The sequence below is a fragment of the Taudactylus pleione genome, unplaced genomic scaffold, assembly GCF_031769625.1.
Source record: "Taudactylus pleione unplaced genomic scaffold, aTauple2 ptg000082l, whole genome shotgun sequence".
Classification (NCBI taxonomy): Eukaryota; Metazoa; Chordata; class Amphibia; order Anura; family Myobatrachidae; genus Taudactylus; species Taudactylus pleione.
The window spans coordinates 8,977,405-8,998,943 of NW_028284484.1; the positions used below are offsets into that span (position 1 = coordinate 8,977,405).

General features: G+C 44.1%; 1 protein-coding gene across 5 annotated transcripts in view; it reads left to right on the top strand.

Moving 5' to 3' along the window:
• CFAP74 (cilia and flagella associated protein 74) overlaps positions 1 to 21,539 on the top strand; it is a 279,555-nt gene that overhangs the window by 34,302 nt on the left and 223,714 nt on the right. For 4 of the 5 annotated variants that reach the window (XM_088468211.1, XM_088468207.1, XM_088468206.1 and 1 more), the window contains exons 7-9: positions 1,851 to 2,024; positions 4,673 to 4,783; positions 5,627 to 5,729. In XM_088468211.1, the coding sequence (XP_088324337.1) occupies positions 1,851 to 2,024; positions 4,673 to 4,783; positions 5,627 to 5,729 (388 nt within the window). Of the gene's footprint in view, positions 1 to 1,850; positions 2,029 to 4,672; positions 4,784 to 5,626; positions 5,730 to 21,539 lie in introns of those variants that run through there. The other variant, XM_088468209.1, reaches the window with a different exon arrangement.

The window sequence follows — 21,539 nt, forward strand, 5'->3', positions numbered from 1 at the left end:
GGTGTTTTTTTTTTTCTTCTGGGGATTCAGTGGTGCCCTCTAAGGGCCGGTGCTTCGGTCGACGGCCCTATTAGCCCGCCCCTAGAACCATCACTGATTGATATTCGGTAATGGATTACTGAAAGGTCTGCTAAAGTACTCCATTCATGAATAAGACAAGACTCCCAATTCCAGTGACACCCACCTGATCTTACTTCCTAGCCCTGAGGGGGTGGATATTGTTACTTAGACTTTTTGCATTGATAGCAGGTGGTAGTATGCTTTGTAGGCTGTACCTTCGGATCAAAATAAGCCTGACCCCAATAATGTCTGCTGCTGAGCACCCAAACTAGAAATAAGTTGGCAAAGGGGCTTAGAAAAGTTGGGTGTAAAGCTAACAAAAAAATTAAATAATGGAAACAATTCAGTGTTCATTAAAGGGAAATGTACATATTTTTAGTGTGTAGAACCCTCCAGCCTGGTTCTGAATTGCACGCTATGCCGATATTCACAGAACTGAACAATATTTGCTACTGCACTTGCATTTAAAATCCCTAAAATCTCCTATGGCGCATGCGTTACACTGTATACAGAGGAGCAGTTGCTATTGATATGCACGGTATTAGAAATGTACTGGAAATTCGCTAGGCGTTCCTGGACAGTGACTGGGAGTTGGCTATTCAGACACACAAAAATGGTCCATCCTATGGGAGTATTGTGGACGTGTTTCTGCAGTGGTAGCGTAGACTGATGCTTAATCGCTCACAATGGAGGCCAACAGTAAATCTGGACCTGCTATAGACCAAGTTTCGATGGTGTGACCGATGGTGGCGACTTAAGATGCACCAAATGGTATTACAACGTCTATAGACGCTGAAAGTGGCAGTCTCAGTCCATGAACATCCAGATGCATGCTTGTACACCAGGGGAAGGGCTGTTACTAGCATTAGGATATAGATTCAGACGCAGCCATGGAAAAAGACACTAACGCTCACAGCATCATGTGACTCAGAATCAGGCCCATTTAAGTAGTTTTTATTTCTTAAATTCATTTAGGCAAAGCGTTTCAATTACATTGTTGTCGAGTTGCAGTTCCCAGCATGGACTGTATATCAATCATTTTAAAGCAGCACCCACTGGGCCTGATTCAGAGCTGCTCGTAAGCGGCTGCTCGTTCGCTCCGAGCGATGATCGCACAACTGCGCATGCGTACGGGTTTTAGTACGCATGCGCAAACCAGTCAGTGCGGTCGAAAATCGTGTGCTCGCAAAATAGCGAATGCCTGCTAATTTGAGTGACAGAGAGAGGCGTTTGTGGGTGGTAACAGGGGAAGGTGCTTGAAAACGAGGAGTGGAGATCAGAACGCAGGCGTGCCAAAAGGTCAAAACGGGCGTTTTAAGGGTGTGCATAATTAACAAAGCAGCGTCATCGACCACGTCAGTTGGGTGTCTTTTAGCCAGAACTGCTCGCATGATTGCAGTAGGAAAATGCAACCACAAGAATAGCGAGCAGTTCATACGCCGTTCGATGTACTCGATTAATCAAATAAATAGCGGAGATGACGTATGATGCGAGCGGCCAGGGGGCGTTTTTTCAAAATAACGACCGCATGTTTTGTTCGCTCGTTCAGACATAGAGGCGTCAACAGACCGCAAAGAGCGAACGGTCAATTTAAATAGCCAGCCCCCTTTTCTGAACGAGCGAGCGCAAATAGCGTCTGGATCTGAATCAGGCCCAGTGTTCACAATAGTTGTATCATTCTATGTCACCAGATCCTGCTTAACCAAAGGGAGCTGTAAAAGTTTCTTTAGCAGTTTAGCGGCATTTAGGCTTCTAAATCTCTTGCTATATAATGTGTATTTATCGGACAGGTACGACCTCTGGCAGATTGAAGTGGAACATGGAAAATTTACCAATCTACGCGAGAGGCTACAACAAGATGAAGAAGAGCTGGACAGGCAAAACAAAGACTCAGCAGCCCAGCGAGCACAGAGGGAAAAAGTGTCACTAACTCTGGCACAGCATAAGAAACAGACAGAGACACTGTAAGTAAGCAGAGGGCAAGCGAGTGCTTCAATTGCTGTGTGATGTATAAAAGTACCATTCTAAAACCTTAGCAAAAAAACTTGGTGCAGCAGAGCCTGAAATGCTGTTACTCTTATCTGGGAATGGTTGCATGTCTGGGAAATTAACGCTGGGTACACACAGATAGATACATCACCCGTTGCATTGAACAACATCGTTTACAGGCATATCCGTCTGCTGTGCAGCACAGCAGATGGACGACATATCTGAAAGATATATCGGTCATCCACTGGTGTGTACGATTGCCCGTACACATGCTGGGGGGACCCAGCGGTGATTGACAGCTCAACTGGGCGGTGATTAACAGCTCAACTGGGTGGGCATTTAAAACCCATTTGAGCTGTCAAGCCCGGCAAATCGTGCAGACGAATTGGTAAGTGTGTACACACTTACCAATCGTCCGATAGGGTGGAAGTCGACCCCAGCTTAAGGGTTTTTCATTGTTGTATTCCAACAAATGATTGATGAGTAGTGTTCACATTATCATGAACATCAATGCATTGAAGGGACATTGGGCCTGATTCAGCAAGGATCTCAGTTGCTAATATGCACAAAATCGTCCGACTGTTTCGCCCTTGCGTGAACCGGCCGCTGCAATGGAGACTGCAATCGCATACCAATTGCAGAGTGATTGACAGGAAGTGCTGTTTGTGGCGAATGCAGGTGTGCCAGTGCGTTTGAACGCCATTGCAGGGGAGTGCATAAATTATCCACTGCGAAACCATATGCAGCCTGAGGCCTCATAGCATGCACTGAAGTTAGCAATTCCTGAGTGAGGTCTGACCTACCTTAACTGTACTTATGGGTGCGATGTTACCGATTATTTCGCTATGTTGCCAAAGTATACGGATGTGAGTAAGGGGAATTGGGCGTCCTTATGTTAGGCTGCGATCGCAAGGTGAATGCCATCACCCTAAAAACTAAAGTAGTTATCTTTGGCCTGATTCCCTGTCAGAGGCAATTGCGTGCACTTTTCAATTCGACTGTGATAGCTTACTTACTTATGCTACAGCAAGAACCCGCTCATGTATACCAAAAACCTGTGCATGTACATGTGGAAGTCTGTCCCACCCGCTGTTTTTACTTCCGTAATCTTCATCTTTAGTATCTGGATGTGCACCCACCCTACTCTAAAACAAGTGTCCAATTTCTATCCGCATGCTGCGATTGAGCATGGAAGCCGACATACACGCCTACGGTAGCCCCATGACACTCCCACAAGAGTTCCGTTCACTTGCATTTTCACGGGACAGAAACGCCCATTTCACGTGTAGTGCGCTCTGTTTTGACGCAGACATCAAAATGTACACACTAGCAAAATCCGTCTGTGTGCACATTCCTGTTCCCGCACATGCGCGGTATGCTGAAATCCGCGAGATCTGTGAGCATTGTGACATATGTGCGATTCAAAATCAGGCCTCTTGTGTTTTTGTGAAATGCCACCAGGTCCTGTGTGACTCTATGGCACCAACTGTCTTTTTCATCAGATGCGACAAACCACTTTAGAAGACTGCATGGATTAATTTGATATGCAACACTTGGATATCTGTGTGTGAGTCTGTATATGAAGCACAATGGACCCAGGGGTATTGTAACACTTCAAACACAGATTCAGACGCAGTCGCACACACTCATGAAACGGTTTTGTTGCATCTGATTGTAACTAAAACACATTTCCGCACGAAAAAGTAGATGCTCAGCGCAAGCCGAGTCGCATGGGACCTGGCACGCCGAGAAAGGCTGTTTGGCGCGACTGCAGCAATAGTGTATGAGGACACATCTGAATTAGGCTCATAAAGTATGTCTAGCATAGACCGTCTCCTGTACTGGGACAATTACGTTGGAGCGTCATTAAGTATGCACTTAGGGTCTGATTCAGAGCCGGACGCTATTAGCGCTCGCTCGTTCAGAAAAAGGGGGTGGCAATTCAAATGAACCGTTCGCTCTTTGTGGTCTGTTGCCGCCTCTATGTCTGAACGAGCGAACAAAACATGCGGTCGTTTATTTGAAAAATACGCCCCCTCGCCACTCGCATCATACGTCATCTCCGCTATTTATTAGATTAATCGAGTACATCGAACAGCGTATGAACTGCTCGCTATTCTTGTGGTTGGTTTTTCCTACCGCTATATTGCGAGTTCTGACTATAAAACAACCAAGTGACGTGGTCAATGACGCTGCTGTATTAATTATGCACACCCATAAAACGCCCGTTTTGACCTTTAAGCACGCCTGCGTTCTGAATTCCACTCCCCGTTTTCAAGCACCTTCCCCTGTTACCACCCACATACGCCTCCTCCTGTCACTCAAAATAGCAGGCATTCGCTATATAGCGAACAAACGATTTTCGGCCGCACTGACTGGTTCGCGCATGCGTATTACAAACCATATGCATGCGCAGATGTGCGAACATCGCTCGGAACGAGCGTACGGCCGCTTACGAGCGGCTCTGAATGAGACCCTTAATCTTCTTGAATTTTTTGTAATGAATTTCAAGTGAGTAGATATTTTAATTTAAAGGAAAAACGCAATAACATTTTGATAACCAGCTTATTACATATAATAATATCTCTGGATGGGAAAGTTCTTACTTTTTCTTATATTTTAGGCAAGAACTGAGCAAGATGGAGGAACAGGAGCAGCGTTATCGGTCAGCTGTGGAGAAGGCACAAAAGAATCACGAGAAGGCTGTTCTATTTCTGAAGGAAACTATGACAAGGTTTGTTTTGCTATGACAAATAGCTGTATTTTAATTAGCTGTCTTGATCGGTCTTATTTACACACTGCAAGCCGTGTATCAAATTGTTTTTATACATCCGCCCAAAAAACATCTAGAAATCTCATAGCTTTCTGGGTGGTCTTCAGTCAGAGGAAATTACACACTTATTAATTCTCACAATACTGTAATAAGGTGTGTATTGTGGAGCACAGCAGTGTCTTATAAAGTTCTAAAACTGCATAAACGAATAGTGTTTGATATAACCAATACCAGTGCATGCTCGGTGGGTGATTTTGATAATAGCTATCCCTAGAATGTGAGTACACCTTTCTCGAACATGTTAATATGATCTGGTCCTCAGATCTGCATGCCGTCTATTGAGAAACACCATGTCAAATAAGTAATGTCTGAAAAGTAGGTGGGACCTATGTAGTGGTTCTTGCCATTGTTCTGAAGCTTATTCCAAAGATGCAAGACATCTCTTACACCAAGTGTGTTTATTTAGTTACTAGCGTCCAGCTTTATTCATTTTTGATCCTATAACATTATATAACCTCTTAAAACCTGCAATGTGGTGCTGCTTTTCAGGTGGCTCTACACTTAGAGCTTGGGTATTCTGATATGTAGCTGTTTATATCCCACTACTGAGAGTACCATTATGTATAAAGTGAAAGCATACTTCATATCGTACACTCACCCCCTACACAAATCATATGCAGCCTAGACTGATCTCATTTTTATGTGAATGCAGCCTAAGGAATGGATTACAGTAGGTGCACTTTCACACTACACCCTTGACCTGCTTAGAACTCACAAGTTGAATTATATTTTTGGCACCCACAGAGTTCGAGAGAAAGAGACAGAAAAGGAAAAGAAAAACAGAGAACACATGGCGAAGAGGATGCAGGCTGTCCTGTCTCTGAAAAACAACATCTCAATGAGCCGGGTACTGTTATAGAAAACTATAATCGCAAGTCACAGTTAACAGCTGAGACTGTTTTGAAACCAGGCTGGAGGAATTAATACTGACATGCTTGTTATAATGCAAACTTGGGCCTCAAGGCACTCTGATGTCCAGGTTTTAAGGATATCCATGGTTGACCACAGGTGACTTAGGGCCTGATTCAGCAAGGATCGCAATTGCAAAGCTGCACACAGGCTATAGATATATGATGTATGCACGCAGGCAGCTTTGCAATTGTGATCTTTGCTATAATACAAATGCAGCAGGAGGTGTACTACGCCCCCTGCTGCATCTGCGATCCCAGCACTGCGACGAGGTCGCAGGCTGCGATGACCATCGCGACCATCAGTGGTTGATGGTCGCGTTGGTGGACGGTCAGCTGAGTAAGCCTCATGGTGACCGGGCTTCATCCAGCAGCCATGACTTTTTCCATTTCAATCTTTGGAACTCCTTGATGCCGGATTAAGTGATAACGATCACTAACAACTAATATGTATTCTCAACCCACTTGTGTGCTGACTCTGGGCGCTCGCAAGCTGGTCGATGTTGGCCAAGTGCGCATGTGCATGACGGAGGCGGCTCCGTCGTGCGCATGTGCGAGACCCGAATAACGACGGCCGTCGTTATGGGTCTCACACCAAAGGGGGCGTGCTGTCGATGGTGATTGACAGAACGCCCCCTTTGGTGATCGTGCTGGGGGCGTGGCTGCCCAGACGGAGGTATTCCCGTCTGGGGCCGGCCCTACTGATATCTGAAGTGATGTCAGTGGGAGTGCTTTTGGCTCTGATAGAACCAAAAGCACTCCAGGGCTTCCAGCAACGAGACCCTACCGCAAGGGTCTCGTCGCCATCATTTTGGCCGCTCGCTATAGCTGTAGGTGGTCACCCACAGCTATGCAAGCGGCCAGGAGGCCGCTCTTAAATTCAGAGGGACGGCCCTGATTCAGAGCGAGCGCTCAGTCAGAGCGTCCGGCTCTGAATCAAGGCCTCTGTCTACTTGTTTGCCGCATCCAAAGCTGTAACTAGACATTTTAGTGCCCTGTGCCAGAAAAGCATTGTTGCCCACTGCCACATATTTTAAATAGTGACAGCATGCGCCCAAAACAGGGGCATGGTCTTGTAGGGATAGTACCCACAATTTAAATTACCCCATACAGTCGTGCAATCTTATTTACGTTACGCCATGCAGTAAAGCCCCTTATACAAGTATGCCACACAGTAGTGCCCCTTACACAGTAATGGCCTTTACACATTATGCCACACAGTAATAGCCCTTAAATATTATGCCACACTGTGATGCCCCCTTCCATAGTGTGAGTCCCAGTGATAGAACTCACCCGGCCGCCAAGGAGTTGGGCGTGCCGCGAATGGGGGGGGGGGGGGGGGGGTTGAAGCTATGTGAGGGGAGAGAGAGCAGCAAAAGGTAACCTGTGTAGGTGAGAGGTGAGGGAGGAGTCGAGGGTGCCGCGAATGGGAGGAGGAGCTTGGAGCTGTGTGAGGTGAGAGAGCAGGTGCTGTGACTCTGCCTACCATGTTGCATTAGTCTTGCTTACTACCGTTGTGGGTAGTGCTAGCAATTTGCTAACGCTGCCTACTTTTGTGTTATTCCAGCCATCCCAATCTGCTTCTGCCTGGCATAGAAGAGACTAGACTGATAAATAAAAGTATTTAGTTAGTATTGCAGTAGGGTACTGACATGCTATTAGAAGGTAATCTGAAGATGGAAACCCCTTTTAATATAATTCTATACTGTGAATTTCGTACTCTACTTATCAAAACAAAAACAATGTCCATTCTAAACTTGCTAACTAAATTAAAGGGGACATAACATAGAGTGCGGTGCATAAAATATGAATATGTCTAGTTGTCAAACAGCAGATCAGGTGCACCACACCAGCAGGACTGTGTTGTGTAACAGTCATATCAGTAATAATTTGTGGACATGTTGAAATTAGCAATCAGTAAACAATGGAGACTCAGTCAATTAATACAGAACACTTTTGTTATATGTTAAAATATAAACATTTTATTATGGGAATATTTAACAAAAGAGAATTTGCAGGATATCTTCCAAAAACAGCCATTCTCGGGGGTTACCCACAAATATTACTGTATGTACGGGGTACTGCAGCAGATAAGAGGATTTATGGTCTTACCTTGTTAAATCCTTTTCTTGGACTCCATAGGGGGCACAGGAAGGATGATCGGCATAGTATGGAGAGGAGGATCTGGGCAGCAAACAGTTAATTTGATTACCCAGCAGCCCAAGGCTCCCTCTCCCCTATACCAAGCCCACGGCCAGCCCGTTAATTTAGCAAGTCCTTAGCAAGGTGCGAGGAAAAAGAAAGGCCGGCACACACAGAACACACACTTAGGCAAGGTGAGTAGAAAACTGGTATAACAGAAACTAACCCCTGCAAGACAGGTGTGGGCGCCCTGTGCCCCCTATGTAGTCGAAGAAAGGATTTAACAAGGTAAGATCAGAAAACCTCTTTTCTTCCTCCACAAGGGGGCATAGGGAGGATGATGGGACGTCCTAAAGCTGTCTTTCTATGGGAGGTGATGTTCCTGAGCTAAGAACCCATTGCCTAAAGACCGCATCTGCCGAGGCGAAGGTATCAAAGGCATAGAAACTAATGAAGATATGGGCAGAGGACCAAGTGACAGCCTTACAAAGCTGCTCTGCAGAAGCGCCGAAATGAGCTGTCCACGACACTGCCACTGTACTAGTGGAATAAACAGTTATCATGACAGGAGCAGGAAAATCCGCCGCAGATAAGGCCACCTGGCCAAAGTCTGTTTAGAACCTGGCCAGCCCCGCTTGTGAAAATCATACAGGACAAACAAAACCAGATCTGTGACTATCTCTAGTCCTGCTCATGTAAATCCGTAGAGTCCTTACTATATCCAGAAAGGCCTCCTCCGGCGAAGAACCCAGAACACTGAAAGCAGGTACCACAATTTCCTTGTTAATGTAGAGAAACAACCTTTGGTAGGTAACCCAGGTGAGTCCTCAAGACAGCCAGATCCAAGTGGAAGCTTAGAAAGGGGAAGCAACAAGACGCATGGCAAGTAAGACAGTTTTCCATGTAAGACAATGAATGTAACTGAAAAGCCCAATAAACCAAGGAAAGATTCCATGGAGCAACTCAGAGAAAAAACAGCGTCCCTGAAAAAATATCCATAGACAGGGCAGAGACCTGTACGCTCAAAAAAGAGAGCCGGAGGCCCAAATCCAGACCCGCCTGCAGAAAAGAGAGGACTCTAGAGAACTGGGAGAACCGAAGATTGAAATTTCTGGCCGTACACCACCCAAAGTAGGTTCGTCAAACGCGGTAATAAATCTTTGTCTAAGAAGGCTCCCGGACAATAAGCATAGTATGCAAACCTGTCCTTTGCGCTCAGGATGGATGTCTCAAGAGCCACCTTGTCAAAGCGAGACAGGCCATATCAGGGTGGAAGCACGGACCCAGAGACAAAAGATCCAGATGCAGAGGAGGGTCGATGGAGATGCCCAGAAGATCTGCGTACCACACCTGCCGTGGCCAGTTCAGAGCCACCAATGTCAACGTAGACATACACCAATTCCACCATCAGACGAATGTAGTCCCTCAGGACATCCGGAGACTGGGCCAGGAGAAGAATGTCATCCAGATAAGGCAATATTCTGACACCCCTTCAACTGAACTACGCTGTCATGACGGCCATTACCTTTGTGAAAACACCAGGAGCTGTGGACAGTACAAATGGTAATCTAGGAAAAATGCGTAGTGACCTTGGCACTGAATTGAATGGAGCACAGTATACTTGGTTATTAATAAGCTCATAGGGGAGCGAAATTGAAAATAACAATAAGCTAAATAGAGCAAGTAAAACAATGAAAATACAAATCAATGACATGAATTAGCTCCAATTGGAGCAAATAAAAGTATCATGCCAGTCTGAGAATATGAGTGTCATTTGGGGAAACAAGCAGAGGTTTCCAGAATTTACCCTGCTGGACACTCACAGGCGTAAGTCAGAATCCTGGAGTGTAGTTAATGGCTGTACACAGATTGTCCAATGCATTTCGAGCTTAAAAGCTCTTCCTCAAGGCTGTCTCTGAGGCAGCCTCGAGGAAGAGCTTTTAAGCTCGAAACGTGTTGGCCAATCTGTGTCATGTCATCCAAGCCAAAGCCAGGGGCTGGTGTGCAGTAGCCCCCGCATTGGTATAGGCTGTCTTATGAAAAGTCTCCAGCTTCCTATCCATAGGATCCCTAAGGGAAGCCGTAACAGGAATAGGAAGAATGGAAGATCTAACAAGGCGAGTGATGTGAGCATCAACTAGAGGGGGAGACGCCCACGCAGCCCGCTCTGCAATTGGTGGCGTGTAGAAGGATGCCATTCGCTTTGACAACTGGTAGCACCAATTAGGATAAGACCATCTGTAAGGAAGTCCTCCAACTGCGCCAGAGAAGGGAACTCAGTGGTTGCCTATTTCAGATGCTTGAAAACCGGGGCTTTGGACCTAGAAGTCTGTTCAGAATCCTCCACCTGGAATACCAATCTAACTGCTATGACAAAAGCCTCAACATCATCTCTAGACACAAAATCCTCGGGCACAGAGGAAGTTTCCCCTTCAGAGATGACTGAGAGACTAGCCTTGTTCTCCGAGGACAACTCAGAATCTGCATTGCCTTCAGATAAGTGCGGAGAAATTCCCCTTTTGGAAGGCTTTGCGCTTGGATGAACTATCCCTGTCTAGTATCTGCTGGAAAGAAGCTGACACATGCACCAACCCCTGTACCGAATCTACAAATTGCTACATCTACAGAGGTTCTATAGTAGACAGCTGAGCAGTCTGGGTAAGCAAAAATGCTGGTACCGTGGGAGCACCCCTGTAGCTAGACTAGCAGGAAGAGGTATCCTGGGCACAGCAAGCTTATCAACTAATTGAGACATTACCTGACAGACACAAATGCTATCGTTTTCTGGGTCCTGGGGAGAAAGTATGCTAACTCAGGTCCGACAGGTCCGTGGTACAGGAGCATCCACCTTTCTTTCTGGAAGCTATAGTAAAAGCAATCCAAGGGTGTCCCCACCCACAAAAGCTGAATCAGTGTGTGTATGCATATATACAGTATAACTCTGGACTGGACCGGCACTCACTCAGGTTCTTATTGCTTGGGTGCCCTCAGATGTAATGGTTAAATAACAACAGAAAGCTGCTGTACTCCGAGTCTGATGCAAAAGTTTCAATGTATTGGCATAAAGCACCAACGTTTCAGAGCCCCATAGGCTCTTTTGTCAAAGTGTACACTAAATATCAAACAAGCCAAATAATACAGAAATCTTACCATATATAGGCACATCAGTTCACTGAACTGCTGCAGGCCTGGGTTGGTGAAGCACTAGAGCAAAGACTGGTGCTAAAACCTCCAAACACAGCGTAATAATCACAGGAGAGACTTAATAAAATTAAAAGAAAACAAACATCTTACAGTGACTAACAATTATGAAGAGAATCGTGTCTATCGGTGCTAATGGGGTCAGAACCTTGGTCCCTGTCTCAGGGTTCTTACAGACAACGACAAAGTTGGAGAAGAAGACTAGGAAATATACAGAGGAACACAAACACTTCTAACATACCTTTATACAGGCACTTCAGCCCACTAAACTGCTGCAGGCCGGTGTCGAGCGGAGCGCTACGGTGGACTGGAGTCAATGACATCATCACAATGCGTCTGGGTAGCCATGTCAACTAGACTGTTGCCGGAATTGTCTCTCCGTCCCGCACACAGAACAATGAGAGTGAGTGTCGCATACTAAACAAACACATTACAGTGCTAATTTTAATACACATAAATAAAGCAGACAGATATATGGAATAAATATCAACTGTGTGTAGCACAGAAAAAAATATAAACTTGGTATAACATATACATTGCATTAGAGTATTAATTGGCTCATCAATAAACCACTAATATAGTATGCTAATAGATAATACAATCTCATATGATCTTCACAGTTAAGAAAAAGTTCTCCAAAAGTCCAGAACTCTCAAAGCGGACCTTTATACACTGTTAAGGGCTATAATAAACAGCTGTAAAAACATGAGCTATAACAATAGTACAAAGAGAAGATGCATATGAAGTCCATGTGGAGCTAATCATCCTAAAGGCTCTAATTCATCGGTTAAAGGTAACTGTAAAAGTATGGACTGATTTTACAGAAGATAATCTCAGATTATTTGTTGTACCTTCTAAAATACAGAAATAACAAAACTCCAAGGAACTGTCCCACTATTTTATCCTATAAATTTTGTAGAACAAGATGGATCCAGTCTCCAGAGTAATCCAGCCATGAACTGTACGTAGATTAAAAAATGTTCCAATTTATTTTTTCATTGAGATGAAGCGGTGCTATAGTATTTATTTGGTGGATCCATCTTGTTTCTAATCTCAATAGTTTGCCACCCCTGTCACCCCCTCTCAACGATGCAGGTATATGATCTACAATAATGTGCTTAAAGGAAGCCAAAGTGTGGCCTTGATCCCAAAAAAGTATTGCCACTGGTTGATCTGTGGTTTTCTTAATCAATGCCAATTTTATAGATGATCTACGAAGCACAATTCATTTCCTCAGGCGATCTTGTATTTTTACCTACATAATAATATGCACACGGACATATGATCACATAAATGACATGTGTGGAAGTTCATGTTAACACATGTTTGATATAATATACTTTATCCATATACGGGTGTTTGAATGATGAACCAGTGATCATATGTTTACACGTCGTACAATTGAGGCATTTATAGCAACCAGGGGGTCTTTTGAGAATTAAAATGCTTGTGATGTCGTATAGGTGAATCCCATTATGTCCGTATGGACAACAATGTCGGCCCCATGTATAGCAAGCCATCTGGGATTTATTTCTGAAGCATGGTAGATCCTTATCTGTTTGAAATTTCTACTTCCAGGGAATTATCTCCTCTTTCTTCTTTTCCGATGGATGCAGCAGCATAGCTCTTGGTATAAGAAGTACTTCCTCTTTTTGTTTCTTCAACATATGTAGATCGTAACTACAAATCACAAATTTGTCAATGATCTTATCAATCTCCACAATCGTTTGTACTGGGTCACTAGATATTTTGGCCACCCTGAAAATCTCAGAGTTAGGTAATCTTCTTTTAAGGGGTTTGGGATGGTGGCTGCTAGCCAACAATAGTGTGTTTTTCGATCTGGCATCTTAGAAAACACCCCAGTTTGGATTTTACCCTCATTTAAAGAAACTTGGACGTCCAAGTAGTTTAATGTTGTTTTGCTATGTTGGTATGTCACCTTAATGGGGAAATTGGCCGAATTAATCTGCATCATTAAGCTAATAATTGCCTCTTCCTCTCCTGTCCAGAGGAGGAAGAGGTAGTCTATATACCTAGTGTAGAATATGTGTTGAGACATCTGAGGAATAATCAAAGAACATATACGTTTTTATTCTTTGGACATATATAAATGTTCGCATAAGAGGGTCCCACGTTGCTACCATCACACACCCAGTTAGTTGTTGAAAAAATAGACCATTATACATTAAGTAATTCCTTGTCAATGTAAGCTGTAATAGTATCATGAAGAAATCAACATCAATATCCATCACTAGTTGTTCATCCAAAAATGAACGCATCACTAGAAGACCCTTCTGATGGGGTATGGAGGTATATAAACTGCAAATGTCCATCACACATATCAAAGTATCTGGTGGAACAGAACCAACAGACTCAAGTGCCAGTAGGAAATTGGTAGCATCCTTAATGTACGAGTATTGTCTCATTACTACCAGTTGAAATATAGAATCTAAGAACATAGACACCGGCTGGTATAGAGAGTCATTTGCCGATATGATTGGACAGCCCGCCAATGCTGTCAGGCTTTTGTAGATTTTTGCTACGGTATAGATGATGGGTACCACCGGGTGTTCTTGACTCAATGCTTTCCATACATTTTCATTAATAAATCCACAATTTTTAGCTTGAAGCAAAATGGAGTCAAGTTTAGTTTGGAATAGATTAGTTTGATCACTGGCAAGCAATTGATATGTATTCCCATCTGCTAGCTGTTTTTCAATCTGGTTTTGTAATCCACCAGATTCTGTACAATAATTGCTCCCCCTTTATCCCCTGGGAGGATTATAATATCCCTGTACTTGCCCAGATTACTTAGGGCAGTTCTTTAAGCCACTGATAATTTAAAGTGTTGTTTAGGGGGGGCCTGGATATATTTGGTGACTGAATTGTCTACCACTCTGGTGAAAGTCTTCAAATATGCGTATGAAGATTGGGGATCGAAGGTTGATTTACTTCTGGTGGATAGGAATTTACTGAAATCACTTGGACTTGGTTCTTCTTGACGAAACTGGAAGTTTTCCTGGAGTCATAATTTTCTTGAATTTTCTAAAATCGATGTAGAACACATTTCTGTACCAAATGATCAAAACAATTTGTCGGAATAAATGAAAAACCTCTGTTAAGGACTTTCATCTCCAAAGTTGTTAACTCATGAGAAGACAAATTATAAACTTGGTTTTCTTTTTAGAGGTTTGACCTCTTCTCCCGCTTTTTCTGAAGACCCTTACGGGTGGGCGTCCTTTTACCACGGGGTCATCCACTTGATCATCTGTGTCCCCTAAAGGGGCAGGTGGTTTCATCCCATTCCCTGACTGCAAATTCGCTGTCACTGTTAGACATGTTTGTGTCCCTCTGTGTATTTTCTCATCTTCTTTGTCATTATCTGGAAGAACCCTGAGACAGGCGCCAAGGTTCTGACCCCAATATCCACCGATAGACACAATTCTCTTCATAATCATAAGTCACTGTGATTATCAAACTGCGTTTGGAGTTTTTGGCACCAGTCTTTGCTGCCATCTTACTCTAGTGCCGCTCCACCACGGCCTGCAGCAGTTCAGTGGACTGATGTGCCTATATAAGGTAAGGTTTCTGTGTTATTTGGCTTGTTTGATATTTTCGGTAAACCTTGACAAAAGAGCCCGTGGGACTCTGAATTGTTGGTGCTTTATGCCAATACAATGAATCTTGATTACATGATTGCACCAGACTTGGAGTGCAGCAGCTGTTATATCTAAATTAGGGATGTGCAGGCTCGGATAGGTTCGAGTTTGCACGTTGAGTTCTGATTTTTCCCTCCAAAAAAACGGAACTCAGAAAGAGGCTAAACGTCATCTTACATGGACGAACATCATCATTCCTGGACTTTTGTCCAGGAATGATGATGTTCATCCATGTAAGATGACGTTTTGCCTCTTTCTGAGTTCCGTTTTTTTGGAGGGAAAAATCCGAACTCAACGTGCAAACTCGAACCTATCCGAGCCTGCACATCCCTAATCTAAATATATATATATATATATATATATATATATATATATATATATATATATGTAATAGGTTACAAATTTGTACAAAATGCGAGTTTTGCACTAAACTCCCATTTTTTACTCATTCACAAATGTAATAGGGTGCGACTATAGCAGGGCCGGACTGGGACTAAAAACAGGCCCTGGCATTTAAAGAACACACAGGCCCACCTTGGCGTCAGCATCTAGCTCCAGGCATAGACTCCTCCCATTACTATTCCTGACTCCTCCCACTTCTTAGTCTATGCTCTTACAAATATAATTAATATTAGAACAACATACAAGTATACATCATTCTCTGTATTAAAATTCAGACAACAGAACTCATCCTGCCAGTGGCGTCCCTCCCTGCGGTGTCACCCAGTGCCGCCCCCGTGCGCCGCCAAAAAGGGGGCATGGCCACGCATGAAAGGGGCGTGGCCATGTGGACCGAACCCTTGTGCTTATTATTTAGGGGGGGTAAAAGGGGGAGTGCCGGAGGTGCGGACTGCCCTGTGTGTGCAGTGACGGCCAGCTGGCACCCTCACAGTATCAGGAGCAGAGTGCTGCACTTAATGCTAGAAATGCAGCACCCAGCTTCTGTCACTGAGGGTGAATCTGCATTTTGGTGTCACCCCACGACGAGTGACACCCTGGTGCAGCCCGCACCCACCTTGTGATGTCACTGCATCCTGCAGGGGATTCAAACGTGTCATAGTCAGATATTTGAATATTTGGTTGGATCTGTTAGGTAAAGCTGGCACTTCATTGGTGTAGGTCACACTTAAAAAAGAAAAGGGAAGTAATTTTCCCAATTGACCAAGCCCTATCTTAGCAGTTGTAGAGGATTAGATAGCGTTCACTGTAAGAATTTTTAGGGCAGAGGAGGACACATCTGTGCACACCAAAGCAGAGTCATAACTACACAATTTGGTGCTCTCGCCCTGATTCAGAGGCGGACGCTCTGACAGAGCGCTTGCTCTGAATCAGGGCCGGGCTATTTTTTTTTTAGACTGGCCTACTGGCCGCTCGCATAGCTGTGGTGACCACCCACAGCTATAGCGAGCGGCCAGATAGATGGTCGCGATGGTCAAGACCATCGCGACCATCAGGCTTGCGACGAGACCCTTGTGGTAGGGTCTTGTGGCCGCAAGCCCCAGAGAGATTTAGGCTCTAACAGAGCCGAAATCTCTCCCACTGACATCACTCGTGATGTCAGTGGGGCCGCCCCCAAACGGAGGTGTTCACATGGGAACGCCTCAGTTTGGGCAGCCACTCCCCCGGCCCGCCCACCAAAGGGGGCATGCTGTCACCCAACATCGACAGCATGCCCGCTTTGGTACGAGACCCGGAGCAACGGATTGCCCGTTGCTATCCGGGTCTCGCGCATGCGACTGGGTCTGAATCAGGCCCTCTGTGTACACAAAGAGCATTGGTTCCCCCTCCAGACTTTGAGGAGGGGAAGAGCATGCCATAGGCATGCTTAGAAAAAAAACAGGTTGTAGTCTCACTGGGAAAGGGCGTGACCACACAATAGTACCCACAATTCAAATTATGCCACAGAATAATGACCCTTAGTCACATTACACTGCACAGTAGTGTCCCTTACACATTATGCCACACACCATAATGACCCTTACATACATAGGTGAAACTAGACATTTGGTAACTTGTGGTCCCAGCAGGGCTGCCAAGACACTGTGCAGGCCCAGGTATGGTGAGAGTGCATGACTACATGGGAGGGCATGGCAACTCCCTCTAATTTACATCATGATTATAGTGTGAGCCGCTGTGAAGCAGAGGTGTGAGTTGTGTGTGGTTGCTGAATATTGGAGATATTGGTTATACCTCTCCTATACTACTAGCGTTCCCGCTAGGCTGTTTTAGCGGGGCGCAGTGCCCTACCCTATTTCCTGCCCTCCAGCATGGTGCCCTGCTGAGACAGCCTGCGGGTTCTGTCTCCACCCGTGGGTCACAGTGTCCCACGGGTGGTCAAAACGGCGGCACAGTGGTCACCGCCTGTGAATGGATGCCGGGCGCATCCATTCACTGTGACCGCAGCGCTTGGGGGCTGCCCGGCATGTCCGTAAGTGCCGGGCATGCCCCCAGGAGTGACTAAAAGGGATGCATCATAAAGACATGGCCCCTTTTTTGGCCACGCCCCCTATACAGGCGCGCAAGTGCCGAAGGGGCACTCAGAGGTGTCCTAGCACTAGGTCCAGCGCCATGCCTGCTGCCGGACCTAGAGTGAACACTATACTACCATGCCCCTAAAATGACTTAGGTACTTTGTACCTATCCTTCTGGGTCCCAGTTCCAACCATCACCAGAACTTTTGTTACCTTGAGAGTTTGCCACCCTGTCTCATGACTATTGCATAGAAAATGTTTTCTAGCTTCAACGCCAATATCCGCCCGATAATTGTACTGTGTGCGCGGGCGAGGGTAAAATATCGATTGGTTCGGGCATGGTGGATTGTCCAGCATGGCCATCCGATGCGATATTCTGTAAGTTAAATGTCGGCTAAATTGGGCAGTGTATGCCCAGCCGCGGATGACTGACAGACATTTCCTTTTCCCTTCACTGGGAAGGAACAGGGAAATGTCTCCTTCCCAGGAGCAGAGTGCAGATATCTCACAGTCGCTATGGAGATGTACTAAGCTCTGGAAAGTGATAAACAGCCAAGCACTCCTAACTGTCACGATACAGGCTGTGTTTGAAAAATGACACTTAGTAGCTGAGTGGTTGGTGGTTTATCACTCTCCACTTTATCCCTTTCCAGAGCTTAGTACATCTGCCCCACAGTGAATGCTCGCAACCTATGTGGGGGTTGTGGCTGTGATCGGAAATGTAGATATATCTGCTGTGGTCCCTCCATGGTACTTTCGGGGGATAATTGATATTTGCGGGTTACCCCTGAAAACATCTGTTTTCGGGAAAAATCCAGCAAATATTATATGACATATACAGGGAGATCCAATACACTGCAGAAATGCATGGAACTCACTGTCCCCCAGGTATTTTTTCCACATTTTATTTTTACTAACTTTTTGTCCAGAACACATTTCCCATTATTTACAAAGAAAAATGGTAGTTGCTCAGATCAGCTTAATTGCATAACACAGGTGCTTGTAAAGGGCGGGGTTTACTCTGAACACAGAAAAAAAGAGAGATTTGCCCTCCAGCACACTGCAGCAAAAACCATACTTAAATCCTACATAATAATAGAGATTTAGAGGTATTGGTTACACATATTTGCAAATATATGAATAAGCGCCAGGCCAATCGTCAAGGCTCCTCTGTACTGGCGTCCCTAATATTAAGGGGCTCACGTCTGAGAAGCAAGGCACCCCAAAAAATGATAAAGAATTAAAATGACATATATAATGTAACAACAAATAGAGAAGTGATAAAAGTATTCTATGTGAATTAAGTGGTGATGCCATGAGAAAGGTCCAGTCAGAACCCCCCCGGGGGCCCCACTCCCAAACGCTCACCCCAAAATAATTATTGCTACATAATGGTAGCACCCACTCTGGGTCATATAATTACAATTGATGTACTGCATGATAACAGTACATATGTAAGCTGAGAGCTAACTTACCTTGGAGGTACCCCAAAAAAACCACATGGCACTATAAGCATCAGCACCTCCTCCTAATGCTGACTGCCTTCATGCCTCTCCAAATTTACAAAGAAAAATGGTAGTTGCTCAGATCAGCTTAATTGCATAACACAGGTGCTTGTAAAGGGCGGGGTTTACTCTGAACACAGAAAAAAAGAGAGATTTGCCCTCCAGCACACTGCAGCAAAAACCATACTTAAATCCTACATAATAATAGAGATTTAGAGGTATTGGTTACACATATTTGCAAATATATGAATAAGCGCCAGGCCAATCGTCAAGGCTCCTCTATACTGGCGTCCCTAATATTAATATAGAGGAGCCTTGACGATTGGCCTGGCGCTTATTCATATATTTGCAAATATGTGTAACCAATACCTCTAAATCTCTATTATTATGTAGGATTTAAGTATGGTTTTTGCTGCAGTGTGCTGGAGGGCAAATCGCTCTTTTTTTCTGTGTTCACATTTCCCATTACAATTATGGGAAATGTGATCTGCTTACTAAATATATGTGATAATTAGGGGTTGGAGTAGAATTTTGTGAATTCTACTTCAATTGCCCTTTAGTACATTCATGTAATACTACAATAATGTGAAAAGGGTGTGAAAACACAAAACACACCTTTTCACTTCACTTTATTTTAGTATAACTTTAATAAAAAGACCCCTATGTCTTTTTGCCTCTATTTCTACTCAACAGTGCTTGCAGTTTTATTTTTTCATAGATGGGAGAAGCATTCCAAACATTGGAAGCAGGGCTGGCAACATAAATCTTGGGGGCCGTTACAATGACATCTCTGCCCCCCCTCCCTTGACCCCTCCTCCACACATTCCACTCATCTCTCCTGCATCTATATATATATTACATATGGCTCCAGGCTTCAGCTCAATATGTGCATAAGCCTGGAGGGTTGTCATTTAACAATAATATATATATATATATATATATATATATATATATATATATATATATACACACACACACACACACACACAGGTTGAGTCTCCCATATCCAAAATGCTTGGGACCAAGGGTATTTTGGATATCGGAAAATTCCGTATTTTGGAATAATTGCATACAATATTGAAATGTCTTAAGAATAGGGCCCAAATCTAACACAGAATGTATTTATGGTTCATATACACCTTATACACACAGCCTGATGGTAATTTTATACAATATGTTCAATAATTTTGTAGCTCAAACAAAGTTTGTGTGCATACATGAAATTCATATATGTTTGTTTATAGGTAATTTTATACTTTATTTTTAATAATTTTGTTCCTTAAACAAAGTTTGTGCACATTGAACCATCAAAAACCAAAGGTGTCACTATCTCAGTCATGCTAAACATATTCCGTATTTCGGAATATTTGGATATGGGAGACTCAACCTGTGTGTGTAATATATATATATATATATATATAATGTAATTATTATTAACAGTTGCTTATATAGCGCAGCATTTTCCGTTGCGCTTTACAATTGGAAACATTTATAGAACAAAACAGATAACAGATAGACATAGAGGTAAGACGGCCCTGCTTGCAAGCTTACAATCTATAGGGAAATAGGCATTGATACACAAGGATAGGTGCTATATATATTGCAATTTGGTCCGGCCAGAATGCAGAGTTTCTTGGTGGGCTGCATGATCCAGTCACACAGGAATGTCGGCCAAATGTCAGGGGTATGTGAAGGAAAGACAATATGTGAGGTTATGTGTGGACTGTGAGAGGGGATGGGGACATGGAAGCTATGAAGGTTATGTGGTCAGTTCTGGAATCTGATAAGCTTGTCTGAAGAGGTGAGTTTTCAGGGAACGCTTCAAGGATTGAAGACTAGAGGTAAGTCTTATTGTGCGTGGTAAGAGTGGGTGCAGCCCGAAGAAAGTCCTGTAACTGTAAATGGGAGCAAGTAACGCGCGGGGATGAGAGACGCAGATCTTGTGCAGAGCGGAGAGGTCGGGTTGGGAGATATTTTGAGATGAGTGAAGAGATGTATGTTGGTGTAATTCGGTTAATGGCCTTATGTGTAAGTAACAGTATTTTGTATTGAATACGGTAGAAAACCGGCAACCAATGGAGGGACTGACAGCGGGGCAGCAGACGATGAACGTTTGACAAGGAAGATAAGCCTTGCAGCTGCATTCATAATGGATTGTAATGGCGATAGCCTGTTTTTGGGAAGACCAGTAAGGAGACTATTGCAATAGTCAATGCGGGAAATAATGAGTGCATGGATTAGAGTTTTTGCAGTGTCTTGCGTGAGATATGGTCGAATTTTGTATATGTTTTTTAGATGTATGTAACATGATTTTGAGACGGATTGAATGTGGGGAACAAAGGACAGTTCAGAATCAAGGATGACACCAAGGCAGCGAGCTTGTGGGGTGGGGTGGATTGTTGAGTTATCAACAGTGATAAAGAGATCAGATTGGTAACTGTTATTGGCCGGTGGAAATATAATTAATTCTGTTTTAGAAATATTAAGTTTCAGGTAGCGAGATGACATCCAAGATGAAATGGCAGAAATACATTCAGTGACACGGACCAATACAGATGGTGATAAATCTGGAGAGGATAGGTAGATTTGAGTATCATCCGCATACAGATGGTACTGAAATCCAAAAGAGCGGATTAGATTGCCAAGAGAGGTGGTATAGATTGAGAATAGCAAAGGACCTAAAACAGAGCCTTGCGGTACTCCAACTGATAGAGGTAGCGAAGAGGAGGCAGAATCAAAAAAACGAACAGAAAAAGAGCGATCAGATAGGT